Here is a 24799-nt window from a genome sequence, read left to right on the forward strand (position 1 = left end):
GCACAAATCTATCTAAAAAAATAAAAAAATAAAAAAAAATTGTAAGCAGTCATGTTAAAGTGCCTGAAAAATCTGTAAAGAATACTTTTTTTAAACATGCATTCATCACCAGTGAGGTCAGGAAATAGCATTTGCCAGCAGCCCTGCACATTTTTGTTCTTGATCACACCTCTTCTTCCAGAAACCAGCTTCGTGTCCTTTAGGATAAATGCTACCTTGTTTTCCACTCAGCAGAAATGGATTCACTCCTTGCAGAAATTGGAGAGCTTTTGGTTAAAAGCACATGCCCTGGAGCTAATCTGTCAGCTTGGAGTCCCAGCTCTGTGACCCACAAGCCATGGGGACCTTAGGCGATTCACTTAGCCTTTCCTACTTCATACTTAACAGGATGATGATAATTACAATATTCACTTTTTAGGATTGCTTTAAAGAGGGTGTGAAACAAAATGCTAAGGATTCTTGGAGCATCACCTGGGACATAATAAATGCTGTTTGGAATAATACTAGTTATTATTTTCATATTGTTTCTGTGTATATGGAAATGTGAAAAGTAGTGGGAGATAATTTTAATGTATGGAAATTACTATGAAAAATAGTGTGTATTTTTGGATGTTTTTACTTATATTTCAGATTGGTAACCAAAAAGTTCCTGAGTTCTTTCAACCTTCATCTATACTGTTTCTTACTACTTAGAATAAACAGAGGCAGGAGGATGGCAAGTTCAAAGCCAGCCACAGCAATAGCAAGGCACTAATCAACTCAGTGGGACCAGCTTTATATAAAAATATAAAAAAGGGCCGGGGATGTGGTTCAGCAGTTGAGTGTCCCTGATTTCAATGCCTGGTACTGCCCTGCTTCCACCCCCGCAAAAATTCACCACTTTAACCATTTTGAAGTGTAATAATCAGTGGTTTTAAGTATATTCACAAAGCTGTGCAGCCACCACCACTGTCCATTCCCATAATATTTTCTCCGTCCTAAAAAGAAGCTTTGTTCCTATTACGCTCTCTCCTTCTCTTTCCCCCAGCCTTAGGCCACCACTTATCTGTTTTCTGTCTCTGTGGGTTTGGCCTATTCTGGGCATTTTCAAAATGGGGTCACTTAGCATAATGGTTTTGCATCCAGCTTCTTTTACTTGGCATAATGTTTTGAAGGTTTGGGTTGTAGAAAATACCAGTAGTTCATTCCTTTTTATAGACAAATATCCCATCTCATGGATACATTTTGTTTTATACATCCAGTTGACAGACATTTGGGTGGTTTCTACTTTTTGGCATTTATGAATAATGTTACTGGCAACATATAGTGTACAAGTTTTGATTCAAACATTTTCATTGCTCTTGGGTATATACTTAGGAGTGGAATTGGAAGATCATATGGTAACTCTATATTTAGCTTTTTGAGATGCAACCATGCTGTTTTCCACAGTAGCTGCACTATTTTCCTTTCCACCAGCACTGTATGAGGATTTCAATTTTTCCACCTGTTGTGGGGCGCAACTTAGGAACAGACCAATCACCAATGAGAAGTCCAATTTGGGAATCTTTATTAACCAGCCCAGATGACTGTCTCTCACAGTGCCCAAAATGACTATTGGGAGAACGGCCCCAAGCATAGAGTTACAGGGCTTTTTATACCATAAGTAAAGCATGTTGGTTCATTAATCATAAGTGGCTGTTGCTATGATTCAAAACTACAAACTAACATTATGAGATCTAAAATCATAAGCAGAAGGGGAAGTGGGTCAAAATGACCTTAGCTGGGTATGAGTTACAGAATGGTTACTAACATCTAGACAAGTGTTCTCTGATAGGGTACATTGTCCAAGAAAAACAGGAACCAGAAAGAGAACAATTTTACATTATATAAGAATTGCCATTTTGTGTAGCCAAGCATGCTATGCTAACTGTTGATGGGTACAGAGGTGGGGCATTCCCACAGGAAAAGCTTTTCCTGCGTGACGTGGAGACTCAGGGTAAAACGGAGTCTGGTCATTGCCCATATAACCCGGCCCATCACAAAAGCAGCATGCTTTTGAGTCGAAAATAGTTTTTTAGTATGTTTTTGTCAGTTTTTCATTGATGTGATCAAATATCTGACAAGAACAATTTAGGAGAGGAAAAGTTTTGGTTCGTGGTTTCAGAGGATTCATTCCTCTGGGCCCAAAGAGAGGCAGAACATCATGGTGGAGGGGTGTGGCAGAACAGCGCCGCTTGGCTTGGTTCATGGCAGCCAGGAAGCAGAGGGGGAAGAGGCAAGGGGCCACAGAGAAGATAATTCCTCCGTGGCGCACCACAGTGATCCACCTCTCCAGCCATGTCCCACATGTGCTAGTACAGTAGTACTTTCAAATTATTAATCCATCAAATGGATTAGTCCACTGATGAGTTTCAGCTGTCATAATCTGTAATTATTTTACCTCTGAACATTGGTACAGGAGCTCTTGGTAAACATCTCATATCCAAGCCATAACAGTATTTAGTTCAGCATTTTACAACCAATGCTGAGACAGACTGGCAGTTTAGTGGTCGCCTGACAAAACCTCCATCATTCTGGAAGGAAATGGCAATTTCCAAAGTGCTTGTGATGCAAAGAGCTCATTGGAAGAATCCTTGATCTTCAGTTTGTTTGACCCAAGGGAGCCCACCATGGTGCACCGCACACAGGATGGGCAACTCCAGCCCTGGAGTGCAGAGAGCTGCCCATCGCTCCAGGCTCACAGCCTCATGCCCTCTCCTGCCAATGCCAACTTCAAAGCCTTTGGGGGACTCCACATAAAAACTGTTTGAGAGAGAAACTCGGCTCCTAGAATTGTTAAAATCTGTATGTCTCTAAAGAGTAAGTAAAAAAGAATTCAAGGAAACGTAAAACTCGCTTTAATATCCCGTATCTGACTCTACTGAGGAATGTTAAAAAAGGAATTTTCCATTTGGGGGTTTTAGCTGAAGCACCATTTCTCTTATTACATGTGGCATTTTCTTCTCTTTATTTGTAATTTATATGGATTTTTGTTTGCAATTCAAATTGAAGGTTATTTTAATGAGATTATGGAATGGAACAATGGTGATAATGAAAATAACTTGCATTTCAAATGTAAGTGCCATCACTCTTGAAAAGAACTTTCTTTAGTCCATCTAAGGTCATCTGTGTGTGCTTCTGCCATGCCATCCTTGTGACAAGCATAAAATGTCCCCAAACGTGAGGAATCCCAACAGGAAAAATTTTTTTAACAGCATTGTAGCCCCTGAAAATGAGACTTTTAAAATTGTAGCCTGCCACTTTCCCTACTACAGTAATGGGAACTTACTGAATAGGAAGCAATTTCAGCACTTAAATGTGCTGATGTGATGTTTCTTAATCACTTTAATGAGTTTCATACAACTAGAAATGGAATAGAATTTTCAATGGAAATATAATTAAATAGAAAAAGTCATTTCCTATACTTGTAATATCCACCTGATTATTTCTTTATTCACCTCCCTAGAAAGTATGCCTTACAGACAGTGATATTATTATAGGCTAATTTGCAAAATTCATTTAGGTCATTAGAGCTGAGAACAATATAAATATACAACAAATTTCATTATAAATCAAGTACAGCCAGGCACAGTAAAACTTAAAAACTGTTATTTTTCTTTATAAAGCCTGATTATATTTACTACTTTCCATCTGATTTTTCTTGAGTTGCCCATTTCTGCCTAAATCCAGATTGGTCTTTTAATTATGTCTTTTTTATTTGGCTTGCTTAGAAATTTCTCAGGGAAACAGTCATATGAGTCAATAAAAACTATAATAGATCTTTGGAAATACTTGGTTCTTTCTATTGAATAATTTTGCTGAGAAATAGTTAAAAAAAAGAATATTATACCTCTCTGGCATTGTGATTCTTAAACAGAAAAGAGCATTTAAATTTACTCGATTTGTTCTAAGTTTAACTCCTAAGTTTAATATGCTGCTTTTAAAATCCACTGGACTGTTTTTTAAAATCAATTTTTATTTATTCTTTTTAGGTATACATGACAGTGGAGTATATTTTGACATGTTATACATATATGGAGTATAACTTAACTCTAATTAGGATCCATTCCTGTGTTTGCACATGATGTGGTGTATTCATATATGAACATAGGAAAGTTATGTCAGAGAAAATCCAGTAGACGTTTTCAGATATAAGAACCTTTAAATAAGCTCAAGCCAAGGTGCTGCTTGGCACCTCACGCACGAGGGTTTGCTTTCTCTAGGGCAGGCGGCTTTGATGGGATTTCCTATTGCACACTGCGTAGAGTGGTCCTAGGTCCTAGTCTCTCTTCCATGAGCAGAGACCCACTTATGTCTGAAGGTCATTTAATAGCACCTTGATCTGCGCTTCCTGTGTTGTTTTAACAGACAGAGCCAGCTAGCCTGTAGCAGACTGGCAAAGCTGAAAGATTAGTGATACTAAATAGATATCTGGAGTCTGGGGTCTGTATATTGCTAAGGAAAACTCATCTGAGCAGTAGTCTCTATGAAATTAAGCTGTAAGATCTCCCCAAAATGAGATACTAAATGTGAAAGCATTTTATAAACTGTAAGTCAATTCAAATGTGTATATAAAAACATCCTGAATTTTTATTAATTAATAATCAACTATTTCTTGTGCCATGATTTATATTCTGAAAGTCAGATTTTCAAATGGGCTTTCTCTCTCTCCCTCTCTCTCTCTCTCTCTCTCTCTCTCTACTGGAGATTTTACCTGGAGTGTTTACCACAGACCTTATATCCCTAGCACTTTTTATTTTGAGAGAGGTTCTCACTAAGTTGCTTAGGGCCTTGGTAACTTGCTGAGACTGGATTTGAACTTATGATCTTCCTGCCTCAGACTACAGAGCCTGTGGGATTATAAGACATGCGCCAACATGCCCGGCTTCTTTTCTTCTTTCCTTTTTTTTTTTTTTTTTAAAGTGGTACTAGAGATCAAACTCAGGGCCTCATACATTCCAGACAAGCATTCCACCAATGAGCTATACCCCCACCCCTGAATGTCAGATTTAATTCCAGAGTTTTGTTGCTTCCCCAAGGTGAAACTGAAAAAGAAATTATCTTTGCAGACCACAAGTAAGAAAACCGTTGAGATGATTGTTTATCAAGTCATGCTAAAGTGTCAGTCGACATGAATTAAGATAGATTGGATGAGGTTATCATACCATGGGGATTCCCTAAGACAAAACTACTTGAATAGTATAGTACAGAGAAGTGTTAACAGCTCAGTTATCCTTTTATTTTCCTTGCCGGTAATCTATTTGAATAGATGTTTATTCGATGAAGGAAGGAAAGGAGGAGATAGGGAGGGGAGGGAAGAATAATAATGCTTAGAAAAAAGCAACTAAAGGTTGTTTCAATTTTACTTCTGAAGTGCTAGCTGGCACATTTCATAAAGATGAGAGTCCACTTAACTCTGTTAAGGGAAAAAACAAATCTCTCTCTGCTCTTGAAGGGTGGAGAAATGATGAAAGTGAACCTGAGTTTTTGCAGCAAAAAGCAGAAAGCCTTGTATAGAAGTCACCCAAGAATTAGAGAGCCTTGCATGTCAGAGCTATCCAAATGTTTGCTGAATTAAAAAGAAAAAGAACATTCGCGATGATTATTATTTCCTCCCAAAATACCTTAAATAAAAGGAAATGGCCTTCAACTTGTGGAATGTAAAATCTTTTATTAAAACAGTTGTCTTTCCACAGTAGTAAAGCTTTGGCACGTACAGTATAAAAAATAATCACCAACCATAATTATACTGAATTCTTTTTATCAACTGCATACCAAGTGTCTTCAATACAATTTTTCCGTATAAAAATACTGGGAAAAATTGATAAATAACAGGTAAGAGAAAGATATTTCTAGGCAACTGTTAGAATCATTTGGAAAAAGTGAATACCGTGGATATTTTATCACAGTAGCAAGGACACGCTGTTCCTACAGTATTGCGGGCCAGACAGTTAAATGAAAGCAGAAGTGTTTGGGCAACTTTCCTATTTAAAATTTTGGTAATAGTATTCAATACATTTTGCATCTTGGTTGGCTGCATATGCTTCTTTATTGATCCCAAACCAAATCACACTGAGAATCATTTCATTTAAAACACTGAGCAGTATTAATTATTCTGAAGCAGAACAGGTAACGTACTGCCCTCATTTATGAGGAAAGTTTCAAAACACTTCCCAGAGTGATGCTTGGAGAAGCTGTGAGTTGAGCTGAAGCTGGAGAACTTACTCCAGAGCAAAAGGCTAAGAAAGAAACAAACACTCAAAAGATGGGATCTGCTAATATCACTTGAGTTCAGATGGACCGTGGCAGACATACATGCTTGTTCCTTTGGGTTGCAAATATTACTCTCTGGAATCTTCTCTGTCAGCCTGCACATCTAAAGGCATGAAGCACTCAATTGGGCAATTAACATTCTGTTAATGGAAGAAGAAGAAAATCAGTAGCAAATACTCTAAAGTATATGGGGGGGGGGTGGAGAGGGGACACTTGTGTGACAACTACTCATAGAAAGGATACTTTCTAGTTTCAAAAGCCTAGTATATTGAGCAACAGGAGATGTTCAAAAATTCAATGATGCTTTAGAATACAGTATTCTATATGAGTCACTTAGAGCTCTTTCATAGAAAGGATACTTTCTAATTTCAAGAGCCTAGTCATATATTGAGCGATAGGAGATGTTCAAAAATTCAATAATGCTTTGGGATGTAGTATTCTATATGAGTCACTTAGAGATCTTTCTAAAAATAAACATTTGGTTCATTCAGAAGAAAGAGATTCTGCAGAAAGCCCAACTGCATTTAGGGAGAGTCAACCAGGGAAAATGCACTTACAGTGTTCGTTCTCTGATATGTCTGTGTATACAGGTTGGAAGAGGAACCACCTTCAGAAATAGGTTCAGCACCTGGTCTGTGGCAGTTGGAACAGAGCCAGCCCTGGAGGAGAGGGATGAAATCAAATGAAGCTTATGATCCATAAGGACATCATAATTTAGTGCTTGAGTTAAGAATTTCAGTTCTTGTGCATTGGTCAAATATAAACAGTTAATCACTAAAGAGGCACTGATCAGAATCTTGTGCAATTGCAACTCTTAGAATACATTTTGGCTTATCACCATAGCTCACACTTGGCTCTGCATAAGCTTTTTCTTTCTCCTGAAATTCCATCTCTTCCTATCTAAACTCCACTCATCTGCTAAGTCTGATTGCACTCCCAACTTGCCTCAGCAACAAGCTCTTTACATGAGATGATGGAGATTTTCAAAGAATCCTAGCGCTTTTAAAAGGGACTTGAGATCACATGGACAAACACTTTCATTTTATAGCAAAGGAAATAGAGACCCAGAGAAGAAGAGTGGCTTGCTGGGAGTGAGTGGGGAGTCACATAATGGGCCATGGGTAGAGGTGGGGCTGTCACTCTGGAACTGGGCTGACTCTGGCCATGGTCCTTCCACTGCATAATATGGTTACTACCTACCCTGGCCAGTAACATGGAAGCCTTGCTTCTGATCAACAGTGGAGTGGAGCACAGGAACAGACCACACTAGACCAGTAAAGCTCCCTGAGATATTAGCCTGAGGAAACGAGAATTCTCTTCCTCTGTTCTTAAAGTAGGAGAAGGTAAAACTGAAGCTGGTCAAGAATGTCACCATTAGCAGGGAATGTACTAGAGAAGGAGAGGCATGCCAACAATAGACTCCAAGTGCCATGGTGGGAGCTGCCCCTGAAGCTGGTCTGATCAAGGACTTTTCAGTTATGGGAGCCATTTTTGCTCACTTAACTACAATGGGACTTCACTCCTACAACTCAAAGAACCCTAATATTCTATTCTTTCTTATATTATCTTTTATATATTCTAGACATATTTTCCATTCTGGAGCCTATTTCCCATGACACCTAACACAATACAGGTAAAATGCCTACTTACAGAATCAATGAATATTCTCACTCCTGTCATAAGGGGTTCATTTATCACTTTGGAACAGAATACAAGTCACATGGGAAAGGTTTCACATACATTAAGTAACAGAGATTGAGGTGTGACCAAAGTCTGCTTCCCTGTAAATTCTCCTTCACACATTTTTATACCAAGATGAACAAGATCAGTCTTTATGGGAGGTGGGTGGAAAGAGAGATCAACTTCACATGCTGGGGATGGAATACTATTTGTTTCCTTGGGCTGTCCTTGGTAAAGTAACGCAGAGAGAACCCTGAAGAAACTTCCCTGATGTCAGATGAATCCCCCTAAAGTCCATTTTCCATCATGCTCATTTTCTTCTTATGTATCTGTAATTGGTTAATGCCAAATATATCATGCTGTGAACCTCACCCTGGGATGGAAGCATGTTTCTCACAGACCAGAATTTGGAGAGCTATTTGGAAAGGTATGTCTCCATTGAAAACCAAGGACTGTCATCTCCCATTACTTTCAAGTTACAAGAACCATTTCACTTTGAAATTTCACTTATTAGGGAAAGGAAGACACATTAGAAATGGCTGAGGAGTACTTAAATAATGGATTTCTTGCCATCTAATTTTGGCCACAAGATAGTAGGCAGAGGGTTGGCTCACTGGAGTCCACCTGGGTGTGCTTATATCTCTCTGCTCCCCCAACCAAATCTTAGCCATCCTAAGTCCCAGCCAGTCAATGTTTCCCTTTTCCACAAACCCTTTCTTCCTGACTCCAGTCTACCCAGAACAGTATTTGTCAGACTCAACTCAAAACCTTCCTTAATTAGCTTGATTTTAAATATATGCTAATTTAATTTCTGACTATATCATTAAGAGCCATAACCATTTCTCATTTCCTCTGTCCCATTTATTTAGTACAATGGTAGAGCTAGCACAAGGATATGTTTTTGAACTGAGAGAGGGCACAAAGTGGAATTTTCTTAGACCAAAATATTATTCAAAATATTTCACAATAATGCCACAGGGTAACTGTCCATCACCATAGAGCTGTAGACTCAGTGCTACCCAGCAGGTAACACTTCAGTGATGAACAGAACAAACAGCCCGAGAAGAGCAGGCATGAGGAGGGGCTATCTGCCAAGGAGAACACCTGGGGGAGGACGCTCCAGAGTCTTATGGACTCTTAACAGACATGGCTGCACCCTGCATACGGCATGTCAATATAGGAGCCGCCTGTGTGCCGTATCTAAATCACAGGGAGCTTCGCACATCCGGTCTTACCTGCTGGCCTCCAAGGCATGAGCAGGTGCAAATGGCACCTAAAAATTCCTTCTGCCACTGTTCTCCAACTTGGTAAGTCTTCCCATCATCGTAACACATTGCCTCATCTACATGTAGGCACAAATCAGAAGCACATGTAAGACCAAAAGCAGTAATGCAGGCTCAACTGGATACAAGGGTGGGCTCTAGTTTATCCTAAATTTCTATCATCAGAGCCCAATTTACACAAATTTATGTGAATCATCCTAAGAGACGTTCTACTCAGATCTTAAGGCAGCACTTCCGCACACTAGATCTAACAGGTTCAATGGAAATCATATTTTAAAAGTTGCATCTACAGACCAATAGAGACTTGGAACATTTTCACTGCAGCTAGTGATCAAAATACTCAAGGTAGAAAAGTGCTCAAGTGGCCTGTAATAACATTCGCTCAAGACTCCTCTTTGAAGCTCTCCTCCACTTTTTTCCAAATAGAAAGATTAACAAAAAGCCTCTGTTTGATCCTCAAGGGAACCTAGTCTCCAGTGATGGAAGTGGGTGCCAACAGGGCTCTGGAAACCACCAGCCACGACGTACGGGGGTCACACTTGAATTCTCCTTTCCCGTTGCCCAGGCACGTGCAGCTCATCATCTGGCCGTTTTCTGCCTGGCGATCCCACTTCTCTCCAATCTTGTAGTTCACACCGTTGTCAAGGCACCATTCTGTGGGGGTGGAAAAATCACAGGCAGACTTATTTGTGCTCTGACTCTCAAGAGCCAGCGCATGGGGACACAGGGTCTTAAAACCCACGCATCTGAAAAAAATGGCAAGTTAAAGGTCACAACCCCTACTGTGAACCAGTTCTTCCGTTGGATTTAAAACTATAGTTTCTACTGTTTATTACTTTCTAGGCCATTTGAAGACATTCTGTAGTCATCATGTCATAGCACTTGGTCAGTGACTTCCATTCCAATTATCACTATTAAGGTTTAAAACTAAAAAATGATGGACTGCGACAGACATCATGACCCTATGGACATGTATGACTACACGAATGCTGTGAATCTACATTGTGCACAACCACAGAAACGAAATGATGTATCCATTTGTGTACAATGAATCAAAATGCAGTCTGTAAAAAATTAAAAGATAAATAAAACTGTAGAGAACTAAAGCAGGATCAGATTATTCTTTTAGGAATATTTAAAAAAAATTTTTTTTAGGTTTGCAGAGACCTTGGATACCAAGCAGTTCAATGAAACCTGTTGCATGTAAGTTGAAAGAGCAAAAGAATAAACAAAGGTGACAAAAACAATGACAAATTGATGGCTGTTATCCCTACAAATGGAAGCCTGGTGCTGAAGAATATCCACAAATCATATGTCTTTACCATATGGAAAAGACGACCGTGAGTCTCCAAGACTTATACTATATAGAACACACTTCAGAAGTTTACATCAGAATGCATTGTTTCCTCCATTTTATCCAATTCAGCCTTCCTTAAATTATAAGAAAAGGCATTAAACAATTGACATTCAAGCACAGACTGTTTAAGTTGAGCTAAAGACTCTATGACCTTAGAGTTCTCCCACAATTGCACCTAATACTTACACAGGCAAAAAATATGCCAACTTAAAAGTAGTTCAGTTTCAAAAGTTAAAAACCAACCACCTCATTGCTGCCAAATGTTAGCATGCTCAACTCCACCTCAGTGCATGATCATACTTCTGTTTAGCCTCTCCATTTTCAGGTGGCCAAGCACAGAAGTCTATACTGAAAAAATCAGCGGGTTTTTGAATTTCAATCTGGATTAAGCCTTCATGTATACAAATCACCTAAAATACTTTTAAGAAAAATTTTAAAAGTCTGTTCTGTTTTACTGCCATAGAATATGATTTCTGTAAAAGTCCATAGACAACTTATTTATAAGACATAAATGTTAACACCTGTAAAAATGATGCAGTGGTCAATAATGATTATCTCCTAAAATCAAAGAATAAGAGTTTATAAGTTCTAATACTAACTCTCAAAGCATGATAGATAAATCCTAGGATCACTATAATTAAAATCAGTTTGAAAAATTAAAATCTCTTTGTAATTTGAAAATCAAATATTTTTTGGTGAAGTGGCTTCTTCATCATGGACAAGTGAATTACCTGTACACTTGCCTTTACATTACTAGCAATCTTCAAGCTATGTGGGCTGGTGTGTGTGTGTGTGTGTGTGTGTGTGTGTGTGTGTGTTGTGTGTGTATGCACATATGCATTGTATGTATCTGTGATGTGTTGTATATAATGCGAGAGCATGTGTATGGTTGGTCTATGATAAAACAGTGAATATGAATCTTCACCTTTGACCACATTCAACACTAATGATTAAAAGATTTGGGGTTTCTCTGACTGGTACTCTCAATGAGACCTGACTCCAGTGAGTTTGACTTAACAGAAAATTTCAGAAATATCACCACCACCAACTTGTTTTGAATTAGTAGTTATATTAGCATACAACTCTGAAATGAAGCAATATTCAACAAGTAAAATTTCCCATCATTTTACTATGATGCAAAATGTTACTTTGAGTCAAACAGTTTTTCATGTTTGCTTCATGTTTAGAAGAGCTTGAGTCTACCAAACATGACTCCTTGGTACGTTAATGCGAATGTGTGGAACTGGAGGAGATGGAGGAAGAGTGGATGGTCAGAGCAAGCTACTCACTAGATGAATCGCATCTGAAATGCCCACTGCCAAAGCCCAAGCACTGGCAGGTGAGTTTAAAGCCAGATTCAGAGGATCGCTCCCATTCCTCTCCAATGGCATAATTGGAAGCCGAGTAGGGGTCAAAGCAGAAGTCATCGGTAGGTTGGTTCATGTTTTCAGTGACTATGAGCAAAAGGAGGAAAAAGCAAAGGACATATTATTGGCAGTTTGGGACCATAAGACGAAACCAGAAGCATTATATACAATGACTTAATCTAACAGAAAAATTCCTGTAGCACTAAAATTCCATCTGCTCTATCGGTGCATCAGCCAGTCTGATAAACAGTGCAGAGGTGTGGGCAGTGGACACTTGACACAGACATCTGAAAAGGAGCCCATCTTTCATTTTTGTCTTCAATTGTGAAAATGATCATTTCTGGTAAATCTACTTCATAGAACATGGAATGGATCTTGATGCAGTTTAAGCTACATAAGAACAAGGGTGGCAATGCCTCTCCGTAAGTACCTGAGTGACCCTGAGATGATTATTTAACATCTCTTACGAGGCCAAGAAACCAAAGCATTGTCCCTTTGCCAACCTGTAGAAAGTGCTCACTAAACTAAGAACTATTAATAGAGGCTGCCTTCTGCTTATAACACAAAAGTCTTAGCATTTTTAGATACCGTTATAATGCAGTCTCAACTTTCATTATTGCCTTTTTTGCATAATAGGGCAGAAATCGTAGATTTTGCACATCTGTTGTTATAATGTTAAAACTGCTTTATTTTATTAATAAAGCCAACTGTTTCAAATAAGAGAAATTAAATGGGAAGTACATAAGTTAGGAGTAAGTAACAGTCTCATCATGTAACCTAAGATCTTATCTCTATGTTGTGGAAAAATTTGTTTGAAAATAATTTGTGTAAGTTAGGGGCGATGGGTGCATGCCTGTAATCCCAGTGACTCAAAAGGCTGAGGTAGAAGTATTCAAAGTTTATGGCCAGCCTCAGTAACATAGGAAGGCCCTGTCTCAAAAAATAAAAGGGCTGGGGATGTGGCTCAGTGACTGAATGCCCCTGAGCACAATCCCTGGTACCAATAAATAAATAAATAAATAAATAAATAATCAATCAATCTGTGTAAATAAAACATTCCTCAAATTATTCTCTAAAAACTGAATGTGATAACTTACTATGACTTTAAATCTGTGGGGTTTTTTTTGTTTGTTTGTTTGTTTGTTTGTTTGTTTTTTTTACAGTGTAAAATCAAATCCAGTAGCTATTGGAAGTGCCTAATATTTCGAAAGGCAGCACTCTGGAAGAAAATACATTTTGGAGAGCTAAAACGTCTGAAATGTTTCAAAGTCAAGACAACCTGGCTAGAATGAAGAATATTGATGGTGGGAATAGGAGTTGGAAAGAAAAACAGAAGGAACTCAGACTGTTGAATGGGGTCTCACTCTTCTAAAAATAGCCAGGAGTTAAAATTCCACCCTAACTAACGTTATGGAGATGGAATCTTAAAAAAAAAAAAAAAAAAGATGTGGAAAAGCACAAAAACCTTTTTGCTCTCAAAAATTCCTTTCACATGGTATTTTGCCATTAAGACCACAAAAAGCAAAAGATAAGTGTTACTGTGGATATGTAACACAGCAAACACAAACACAAAATAACCTTCCCCCAATACCTGCCAACAGTTAGCTGCTTAATTCACAGAAATTTACATATGTAAAATAGTAGTCTTCTGTCAGATGAAGAAGGAAACTGAAATTAAGTAACTGACTCTAAGAAGAAATTCTGTCAAGTGGCATAGACAGGAGTTACCACTCCTGTTGATGTGGAGTAGAGACCCTTCCAGTGGGAAGATTCAAGATTCATGATTTTGATTTTTTTAATCTCATGTTCCTGGGTGAATATCATCAGCTGCTGTAAAGTAAAAGCCAGCTGGCATGCTACTGGCTTGAAAGGACTTGCCAGATGCTACAAAGAAGAGTCGGTGGTTGCTGGGCACATAGGCACATGCCTTTCTACCCAGCTACTTGGGGCTGACATAGCAGAATCCCAAGTTTAGGCCAGCCTCAGCTGTTCAGCAAGGACCTAAGCAACTCAGTGAGCCTCCGTCTCAAAATAAAAAAATAAAAAGGGCTGGGATGTAGCTCAGTGGTTAAGTACCCCTGGGTTCAGTCCCTAGTATCCCCCCAAAATACAGTCAATGGTCATTTAACCTTTATTAAGGTTTTACACTATATCATCAGAAAAAAATTAAAGTAGCTTTAGAATAAAGGAGCTCTTTGGATAGAAATGGGTTGCCAAGGGGAACTTCCCTTTAGATTTGGTACTGAGACTCACTCCAGGGGACCATGGCATGGTGAGAAGGAAGGAGAAAGATACCAGGAAACTAGAGCCTCATATCAACTGAGACCCTCAGAAGGATCAGGACTGCTGGGCTAAGTAACTGAAGCCCCTTCCAGGCCTGTCATTCTACCTCTGCGTGGGTGTTAGTGAGAACACTGAATGTTAAATATATGTAAGGTTGCTCATTTACTTCATGTTGATGGTAGGCAAGGCAACAGCAACAAAGGAAGTCACTAGAAAAAGCTGCCTCAGGTGCAGTCCAACAAGGAGCATGCCCCTAAGGCACACATGAATTTACGTACCAGCGGAGCCCACGGTCACAACCTCCTCCTGAACCTTGTGCCTCGTTGAGCCTTCCAGTGCCTCCACCACGATTTTGTAGGTGACCCCTCGGGTAAGGCCTGTCAGGGTGGCACTGGTGGAAGTTCCAGGAACTCGGAACTGCAATTATTGATACATACGAAATGGGGAGAAAGCATTACAGCAAAGAACAGATGCGGGCTCCCCTGGTCCCTTATCATTAACCCTCACAATGCAAAGGGAGATTAATAAAGACCAGGGGTATGTTGGAGTCCCAACTGGCCAAGGAGAGAAATGGAATGAGCAAGGAACAGTCATTTCTGTCAGATTTTCCTACTCAAAGTCTTCCTATGTGCTCCATAGTTAGCAGGAACCCTTGACGACACTCGGTGTCTCTTAGTCCTGCTAGTCATGGTTCTGTAGATGCCCACAGGAAGCCCTGGCCATGACCCTTCCACATCGAGCACAGATACTGCCCTCTTGGAGACAGTCATGCCAAGCAAGGTGGGCAGCAGACCACAACATGGAGTCCTTAAAAGAATGGCACATCCTCAAACTCATGTTTCTAAGCTCAGGAATTTCCCACAGCATGGTCATTTTTTAAAACTACCAGTGGGACAAATTAAAGAATGGGGTATTAGTAAGAGAATCGATTACTCCTAACAGCTGACACCCACAGCTCCTCCTACATTCTTTTTCCTCGGACCTACTCTAGATAACGGGATTCTTCAAGGACAAACTGGAAGAACAGTGTTTTAGACTCTTCACACACATTCAATAGGATATCGTTCTTCTTTTCTAAGACCATCTCTTTGTTCATCTCACTATGGAGCCTCTAATGTGTGAGGATAATAAAAATGATTTCATTCTCTACTGAATGAAAGCTCCCTGGTACATCCTCCCAAGCACAGCCATGTGGAGCTTTAACCAATGATCAGTGCTTAAATGTGCCATCTCTCTAAGCGTCCTCAAAGAGTAGCCATTTTCCATCAGAGCATCTGTGGCTTCAGTCCCCTAGTTTACTCCTTTCTGGGCTTCCCAGCCACCAGCAGGGAGGAAATAGATTACCTGTAAGGATTCTTCTTCAGAGCCTATGGGCTGACATGAAATGATGTACTCAGAAGTGTCCTGGAATGGGGTCCAAGAGATGGTGGTCTGAGAGAGAACTTCTTGTCCTGTAGAGGCATTTGGATTGAGCCCCATAACGTGAGGGTAGAGGTGATGGTCTACGTCTCCCCTGGGGACGTGACCGATTTCATCTATATTCGGCAAGTATGGTTTTGGCCTATGCCTTATGGGGGTGACCGCTGTGGGTGGTGTGGTCTTCCTAAAACCATGTTCCTCAATGATCATTTGTTGCCCAACACTGGGCTTCTGATGGCTTGTGCCAGGAAGCTGAATACCGTTTCCAGTGTCAGACCCAGGGTTGATGACGAAAGGGGTCTTTTGAACTGTGGAGGGAACATCCAAGATCTCTGGTCCTTGAAGATTGGGGTGTGGAAGGGTTACCAGTTGGGGAAGCTCATCTAGCCAAGAGAGGTTAGAGCCAAAAAATCAAAGTGTGTTAAACTTCAGTAAGTAGCAGCAATAACCATTATCAATTCAGGCAACAAAGATTATTTATCAACCTGATCACAGCAATAACCATTATCAATTCAGGCAACAAAGATTACTTATCAGCCTGATCAAAGCCCCTGGAAAATCAGCAGTTCTCAGGTTACAAAACACTTATTCCAGAAAGAAAACTTTATGATTTTTCTCAAAGGTTTCTTGATAGTTGAGAAAGTGTTAGCATGAATTTATCATACACACAAAGCTTTGAACTGCTGAGCACCATAGAAGCTACCTCTGCTCAAATAAAGGCTAATGAAACTGCAGCATATAGCACCCCCACTTCTCTTTAAATTTGAGAAACAAGTTACAGGAACTAGAATCCAAAACAATCATATCAGTAACTGAAGTATGAGAATTACTCAGGTTTAGCTCAACAGTTTTTCATGGTTTGAAATGATAAAAAATAGATAAGAACACATTTGTTTTTAAAGCTTTCCTATTGCCATTATAGCATTTTCTCCAAATTAAACTGAATAACAAAGTAAAACATTATTTAGTTCCAAGTTTCAGAAATCAAATAGACAATGGGAGGGGATTCTCTCCCTTTTTTTAAAATTAAAAGTCAACAAAAAGTATAGAAGAATAGCAATAACAACTTGGTTTTATATTTCATATTGGATTTGACTTTTTGAAAGGTGAATAACAAGGTTTTTATACTGACTACTCTTATAGTAAAGAAATAAATAAAATGGAACTCTACAGAGGATGTTTAGTTATTCCTCCTGTCAGAGAATAAGATAAACGTAGGCTATTAGAAAAAATATTCATGAGATGCATCAAAACAAGGAGACCCTTTTCCTAAAGCAAAATCGATCGTTCGTTAGTTTGATCTTAACTTTCCTCTCATTAGCCAGAAAGTGCTTTTTACCTGTCCTTTTCCTCCCAATCAGGGGCTCACTCTTCTGGTTGTTCTTCAAGGCAATGATATAGATTGTGTACTCCGTTTCTGGTTCCAGGCCTGATGGGAAAACAGAACCATCATGTCATGTTGTGGGCTCAGCTAGTCAAGTGGGAGTCAGTCTCAGCAGCTGAGGCTCCTGGGGAGGAAGCATCCCTTGCTAGCCAGTTCTTGACCTCTTGAGAAGTAAAAAACCAGGACTTCTGCTGCATTCCAGGTATGTGTACAATGTGTGTTGTTGGGGTGGCTCTGCTTCCAGGCCTACTTTGTGGTACCAAGCACTTTGGCAAGTCCCGCAAGATTACCCGATCTATAGGGAGCTGAATGTGATGGCAGGATCACACTTAGTGTACTTGGAAAAACATCTTTTTCCAGCACTGAACTGATAGGTAAGCTTACGGCAAAAACAAAAACCAACAAACCAACCAATCAAGAAAAAGCCAAAACTCTGGTTATGCCACTAACAGGATCAAAACTTGCATTTTCATGAACTTAGGCCTTCTGAGATATAGTGAGCTCTCCTGCTCCTGTGTAGAGAATGCCTTCTGAAGTACCCAGCTTCCCCTGCTCATGACATAGCATCAAAGACACAGATGGAGTTTCAGACGTTAGACTGTCAGAGAGAATAAGGAGGAAAGGAACAACTTGGGAGCACAGTACCAGTAATAATGCCCTCTGTGACACCAGGACGGGGCCGAGGGATCACTTCTTTGGGAGGGAACCCAGCCTTCTCATATTTGATGATATAGCCAGTGATCTTGGCACGGGGCGGCTGCCATGACACCAAAAAGGAGTTGGGAGTGGTGGCCAGGAAGTGCAGGTTGGAAGGTGCATCAACAGCTAAAAGAAACCAAAGTTAAGTTTCAGAAAATAAAAGCCAAGAAAACACTCCCATATTTTCCCCAAGCCCTTCTAATCAGACTTGAGAGAGTGAGAATTCTATAAACTGTTCACATGATTCACAGGGAGTCATACTACAAAGACCCCTCATTCGTTTCTTAAGTTCCCATGCCTGGTTACAGCATGAACCAGTGGTGTCCCTCAGCACAAAGGATAGTTACCAGTGGAGGTATCCAGGATCACCGGGGAGCTGCGGGCATTATCATTCAGGGTGTACAGGTAGATCTTGTAGTCGGTACCGGGCTGCAAACCTGGAGTGTGAGAGGAGATGGTTTTTACAGGTTCTTCTTTACTAGGAAAGTTTTCAAGCTCATACCTGCTATCTTCTTGACTCATCTACCAACCCATACTTATGTAGACCACAGGAGTGGTCCACCTTTGAACAACAAAGTAGAACGTGGTGTGGATCTTAACTGTTATTGTAGAGCATACCTATAAGCAAATCACTAATACCAAGAAGGACACTGACGAAAATAAATTTTGGAATGCAAAAATGCTATTTTAGAAGCAGCCCTCTTGGAGAATGAGGGGTTGAGTGGGTTTTCTCTGCAGGGTAAACAGGTGTCATTATTTGGTACCTGGAATCAGAATTGTACAGCGCAAAAAGACCTAAATTGCTCCAGATTAACTCCCTCTGATTACAACTTTGAACTTTATTAAGTAATGTTGTTTTGTCTTTATTAGTTTGTTTTTTAAGATCTATGTTAATGCTAAGAACTATATACCACTGTTTCTTTTTTTTTTTCTTTTTTTCTTGTGGTTCTGGGGAGGGAACCCAGGACTTTACCAAGTGCTCTACCATTGAGCTGCATCCTCAGTCCCAATTTCTTTTGGTTTTAAACATTAGTACAATGTTATTTTTTTAAATAAGAAAGGGCATAGGGATGAAAGAACAAATCTGATGAATGAAACAGGCTGTTTCTTTGAGACACACTGAACAAAAATCAGAGATTCAGAGGACAAAACTATTTTTGATCATGGTATCACAATAAGTTTTTCAAACTGTTCTCATAAAATATTGGAAACAAATTAGTGTCAGTCACAGAGTAACTAAGAAGCTAGTTTCCACTGTGAATGTTGGTTGCCACCTGTGGTGAGGGTGGTGGGTCCCCTCACCTGTGATGGTGTAGCTTCTGACATCTGGTCTGATGGTTCTCTGAATTGGGGTCTGGTCACCTACTGGGATGGCATCAACTTGGAAACCAGTGATCGTCTCAGTCTTGGTTCGCCAGCTAATGGTGATGGTCGTCTCAGTAACATCTGTCACACGAGCCCTTCTGGGAGGGCTGGTATCTGCATGGGATTATAGCTAGAGATTAGTGCCTGCCTGGCTCATATAGTAAGATTTCTGTCTTTTAAAACATATCTTTATTACACACCAAATACATCCCCTCCAGAAAATACATTGGCTAAATAGTGTGTAGATTATCTCCCTCGGCATTCAGAGAATGTTCAAAAGTCATTAGGAAACGTGGAAATATTCACCTTGAGTGCCTTTTTCTTTGAAGAACTGAAAAGCTTTATACATACTACCAGTGGTTCCTAGGTCTGACTTTATAGTACCTACAAATACCTCAGTAAGTATTAAAATGATTAATTTACTATACTGTAAAAGTATGTGGTAGAAATTATAATAGTATGGCCAGCTAGCAATTATATGTATATATAGCCAGTATTATTGCTAGTATTTTGTCGTTTTTATAGGGCTTCATATCTTTTCTCTCAACAGAAAAGATTCCTATTTTATCTCTGTTTTATAGATGAAACTTTGACACTTTATGTGACTGCTGAAAGAGCACTCAGCAAGTTATTGATGGAGCAGAAACTAAATCTGGGCCAAATTTGATCCCATACTTATGGTGCTGTTAAGATAGAGCAGAAGCCAACGTGTCCTCCCCAGACCTAACTCCACGAAAACAAATTCTAACAAGTGGCACATAAAGTAGCTGATAGTCCTGATCCGCCACATCAATGTTATAACATTACAAAAGGATTTCATTTTTAGGTATCAGTGGGACACTTTCTGGAGGGGCATAAAACGTCATCATATCAGTTTCAAGACTGGGACTCATTCCACTGTTAACTTAGTGATCACAGAAATCATTTACCATTCTTTAATTTTGTTTATACAGGAAATTTTTTGAGACTCGAAGATTTGATTACTTACTCTCAAGAGTGGTGATGATCCCCTGATCTGGTCTGCTTGTCAGTGTGTCCTTAAGAGCATAGACACTCATTTCATAGGTGGTGGCCACCTAGAAATAAGGGCATGGTGAACTTCAGCAAAGTCATTGCAAGAAGCCCAGAGAGTTTCACCTTGGCTTTAGATAATTCATTGGTTATTATTAAAAATAATAATAAACTAACAAATCCCACAACACTGTAAATTCCTTGATTAATTTCATTTCTATACTACAGATGATCAGCAACAAACTTAAATGAAATGACTTTAAAAATGCTCTTAGGGCTTAAGCCCAAGTAAACTATTAGATTTTCATGCAAAGCTGATGACAAAAATGAAGAAAATGTGTATGAGTCTGTTTTTATTTTTCTTTTGTGATATGAGAGGTATAAATCATGATTTTTTCTGATCATAGACAAAGAAAATTTTATGTTCTGTCTCTGAATCCCCCTTTCTATAGTTTCCCTGGAACTGGTCTTAAGATGTTCCCAATCCTTTGGGATCCTAGCTAGCTTTCTGTATACAAGTCTGGGAGGATTTAAAAATGTTTTAATGAGGGTAGGGTCAAGTTGGGTCAGTACAGTCTGGAGAATATTTCTTGCCAAGGAAAAATGTATAACTGAAGTGAATTTATGTACTCAGCCTATCTATATGCAAATTGCCCTCCACATACATATGACCTTTTAAAATAAGTAGAATACTTCCAAAAGAGTTACACAAAATCCAAAGCTATTTATAAAATTCTGTTCCACTAGTCATTTGGAAAAGCTTAGGTCAACAAAAAGGAATTCTCTTGATATAAAATCATAATAAAATTATTTGATGGCAGGAGGAAAAGATCAGTTAGATTGAGCATGAGATTATGTTTCTACCACCTTATAAACTACAGAAAAGTGGCCCTCCTTTATTCCAATGAGAGAAGTCACTTCTTACCATGAGACCTGATACAACCACAGAGGAGCTGTCAGGAGAGAGGTCGATTTCCTTCGTTGGTCCAGTATTATCCTTGGGGGTCACCCGCACTCGATATCCAGTGAGCTGGATATTGGGTGCTGTCCACTGAGCGCTCACACTTGTTGGTGTAACCTGAGTGAACCTCAGGTTGGTTGGTGCAGGGATGGCTGTTGGAATGGTCATTGGTGAAAGTTATCTTATAGGAAGTGGGGAAAAGGGAACATAGAGTGAATTCCAAGAAGTAGAGGGATTGCTCTTGTTGGATTAGGTGAATTCCCTGGTCCAGAAAAGATTCAGTACAAGAGAATAACAAGAAGGAATATAAAAGGAAAAAAGTGTTTGCTGAAATGTATGTTCTATATCTGCCAATTCTCAAATTCTGGAAATGCTTTAAATACTAGAGCTCTAGAAAACTTTGGGTTTTCAATTTGTTTTTCCTTAAAAAAAAGAAGAGTCAGATTGGCTTACTGGTCATTACAATTGATTTTCCATTTGTATGAAAACAACAATGGCCATTTTTCTATAAATTATCTTTGTATGGAAAACCATTTCAGAGTATTCCATTCAAAAAAGATAGAATTATGTTTTTATTGTCTCTTTATTTGGACCCCAAGGCAGATGTTACCGCTAAATTTAAAGTATTCTTTGTGTGCAGCATAAGAAAATTGGATCACAATAGAAGCAGAAAAGAGAAGCAAAGAGCAATAATCAGATTGTCAACTCTAAGGTTTATACCGTCACCAGGACAAATCTTTAGCATTCTGCTCTGATTCAGAAAGCACAAGAAGATAAAGAATTGTGGAAAGAATTTGCTTTAATGACTGTTTCCTGTGTTTCTGAATCAGAATCCTTTAAGCAAATTATACACCAGCACAAGCTATCTAAACAGAGAGAAAGGTCTTACCCACATGCTCTCAGAATCGTGCTGCTATGAAATGTCCTAGTTGGGATCTTTTCTTAGAATAAACTCTAGGATGCCAAACTTCTTTCCTTTGTACATAGTGTGAGAATAACCACAGGGAGTCATAGCTTAGGAAATATCCAAAATTTTAGTATCATCTTCAGCTGTCTGGTTTCATGGCCTTATGTAAAAGCCAAGCTACTCTAAGATTTCTTTTAATCAGATTTATTTACCTAAATATCACAAAAAATTGTCTATTACCATCCCTCTTTAAAGAGGATCTTTTCTAACTAAGAATTTGAGGTTTATTTTTTTTTCAATCCCTTACATGGGAATCAGTAGCCCAATAAAGTATACTTTCAGCAAGGCATAAAGCCTCTGCTCCCATGAGCACCCTGGTGGTGCAATTACCAAGATACCTGTGGACTGGGTTCCAATCAGGGGCTGGCTCTCCATATCATCGTGCAAGGCAACCACACTGACTGTGTACTCAGAACCCGGCCTGAGGCCTTTCAGCTCTGCAGTGTCTTCTTCACCATCAGGTGCAGGGAATAGCTCATGGATTCCATCCTCAGGGCTTGAGTAGGTCACCCTGTACCTGGAAACTTGCCCCTGTGGGCTTTCCCAAGCAATTTTGATGGAATCGACATCCACATCAGTGAATGCCAGTCCTTTAGGGCGATCAATGTCTGTTAGGCAAATTAATGGTAAGAAGTTATGTGAAAAGCAAGTTGTGAAATAAGCATTTTTATAACATGCAAAGCAGTTTTGCAGATACCATTTTTTTGATGAATTAAAATGCAATTAACCCACTATTCAATGGAAAATTACTTGACACTTACTTAAATATTTTTGGTTTAGGAAATATTTGATGTTGCATTACTTATTAAAACAGGTGTACATGAGATGTGTAGACACCCTGCAAAATGTCTCCATGTTGGGGGATTTATTTGCATTGATATAAAGATGTTCAACTAAGATTTGTTTTGCAATGTGATGTTAGTCTCATAGACCTGGATTTTCTATGCCTTGGAAGTGGTAAAGTTGATTTTCAATGTTACATTCAGATTGCTATAAGCTTTCTAAAACTCTTCTTTTTTTCTTATTAGTTATTTATATGAAAATTTTTTTCCAGCCACAGTCCTTCAAACATGGTAGCTTCATGATGCATACTTTAATCAACTTCACCATCCAGTCATAGAAAAGAAGGTCCTAGCAAAATATTTTGTAGATTTGCAATAGGCAAATAAGATTTTGCTGAGGCCATTTGAGCAAAAGAAATTCAAAGCACAGCAATTCACTATGGTAATTCCACGATTTCTTTTCCTGTAAGTTCACTACTTGGCATGGAGAAAGAAAAATGTTTGCAAGGACTCTGCTCAAGATACAAACTAACCAATAAGCTAGCTTTTCCTTTGTATAAATGCAAAAGACAAGCAGAGGGGATTCAGACCCAAGAATAAAATTTGACTTTGGAAATGGAAACCACACATTGTTTACGTACTGGTTACTGCAGTTTGAACCAGGGGCTCGCTTTCGTCCTTTCCATTCTGAGCATGAACACTAACCAAGTACTCCACTGTGGGCTGTAAGCCGTCAATGGTAACTTCTGTTTCATCTGTAAGGGCAGTGAAAAGCAAATGTAGCACCTATGCACTAAAAAGTCATCGAAGGGATTTCAGGAGATTGACAGTAAGCATGTGGTGCTTACTGTCAAATTTTTATTTGCAGAATTGTCATGAAAATATGGAGGAGTTAGACATCAATTTCCTCCTGGCCACACCTGTTTATTGCTAACGCAATTTTCCCATATTGCAATAAAATCACATTCATGGAGAAGGTCAAAAACTTAATATGATGCCCCCAACAATGAATGCTGCTGCTCTTGGAAAAAAAAAAAAAAAAAAAGAAGAAAGAAAATTAACTTGGTTTTGAGGTTCCTTAAGATCCTATTTTCACAAATATTTCATATAAAATAAAACAACAGATCTTCGAAGATCTGAAAAAGTCAGTCATGCATCTTGGTGTGCATGGCAAACCAAACCACAAAGGTGGATCTGATAATTTAAGAGGTCCACGTCACTAAACAGAAAGAACCATGCACATAAAACCAGAAATGTGTGCATCCTAAAACTTCTACTGTGAAATGAGTTGGAAATGGTCTCGAGTCCTGAACCCATGAATGGGAAACATGAAGTATGGCATGAAATGTATGGTTCCCATGACAAAGTGGCCATCCACTTAGGAAGGACTATCATGTTGTCCTCCTCTGTTGATCCTACTGTATGTGATGAGAAGGGGTTATCCTTACCTGGACCTGTAGTTTTAGTTTGTGATGGTCCTGCGCCATTTTTGGGAGTGGTGGTCACTCTGTAACCAGTAACTGGAGAACCTGAAGCCAGCCACCTGACACTAATGCTGTTTTCATGAACATCAACCACTTGCATCTGGGTTGGTTTGTCAATTTCTACAAATAAAAGCAAAAAGAAATCAGTGCAGGCCCAGTCCTGGGAGACAAGACTGGACAAGTCCTTGTGTCTAGTTCTGATACACATTCAAAAGATCCCTTACTCCTATTAACCTCTCCCAGGTGTTTCTTTTGTAAGAATAAAGAGATAGTTTTGAGGGGTGGAGGTGCATTACAAATGTTTTCAAAATGATGGTTTTATTCGCAAAGAAGTTACACAGGTAGGCATTTGTCTTCCTACCTTATCAATACATTCATTTGTTTCTCAACAAATATTTATTGAATATTCTCTCTCTGCCTATCACTTGCAGGCACATGAGAAGTATCAATTAAAAACACATTAAAA

General features: G+C 39.2%; 1 protein-coding gene across 9 annotated transcripts in view; it reads right to left on the reverse strand.

Moving 5' to 3' along the window:
- Positions 1–5672: 5672 nt before the first annotated feature.
- Positions 5673–24799, reverse strand: part of Fn1 (fibronectin 1) — a 63464-nt gene continuing 44337 nt past the window's right edge. For 3 of the 9 annotated variants that reach the window (XM_047542988.1, XM_047542985.1, XM_047542987.1), the window contains 16 exons: positions 24298–24453; positions 23491–23604; positions 22406–22675; positions 21065–21252; positions 20117–20204; positions 19066–19242; positions 18111–18200; positions 17710–17889; positions 17020–17109; positions 15606–16063; positions 14540–14678; positions 11901–12065; positions 9783–9908; positions 9207–9313; positions 6849–6950; positions 5673–6431 (listed from right to left, as the gene is read on the reverse strand). In XM_047542988.1, the coding sequence (XP_047398944.1) occupies positions 6360–6431; positions 6849–6950; positions 9207–9313; positions 9783–9908; positions 11901–12065; positions 14540–14678; positions 15606–16063; positions 17020–17109; positions 17710–17889; positions 18111–18200; positions 19066–19242; positions 20117–20204; positions 21065–21252; positions 22406–22675; positions 23491–23604; positions 24298–24453 (2522 nt within the window). In that variant the 3' untranslated portion in view covers positions 5673–6359. The remainder of the gene's footprint in view (positions 6432–6848; positions 6951–9206; positions 9314–9782; positions 9909–11900; positions 12066–14539; positions 14679–15605; positions 16064–17019; positions 17110–17709; positions 17890–18110; positions 18201–19065; positions 19243–20116; positions 20205–21064; positions 21253–22405; positions 22676–23490; positions 23605–24297; positions 24454–24799) is intronic. The other 6 variants (XM_047542989.1, XM_047542993.1, XM_047542992.1 and 3 more) reach the window with 3 other exon arrangements.

Source organism: Sciurus carolinensis, chromosome 3 (genome assembly GCF_902686445.1).
Source record: "Sciurus carolinensis chromosome 3, mSciCar1.2, whole genome shotgun sequence".
Taxonomy (NCBI): domain Eukaryota; kingdom Metazoa; phylum Chordata; class Mammalia; order Rodentia; family Sciuridae; genus Sciurus; species Sciurus carolinensis.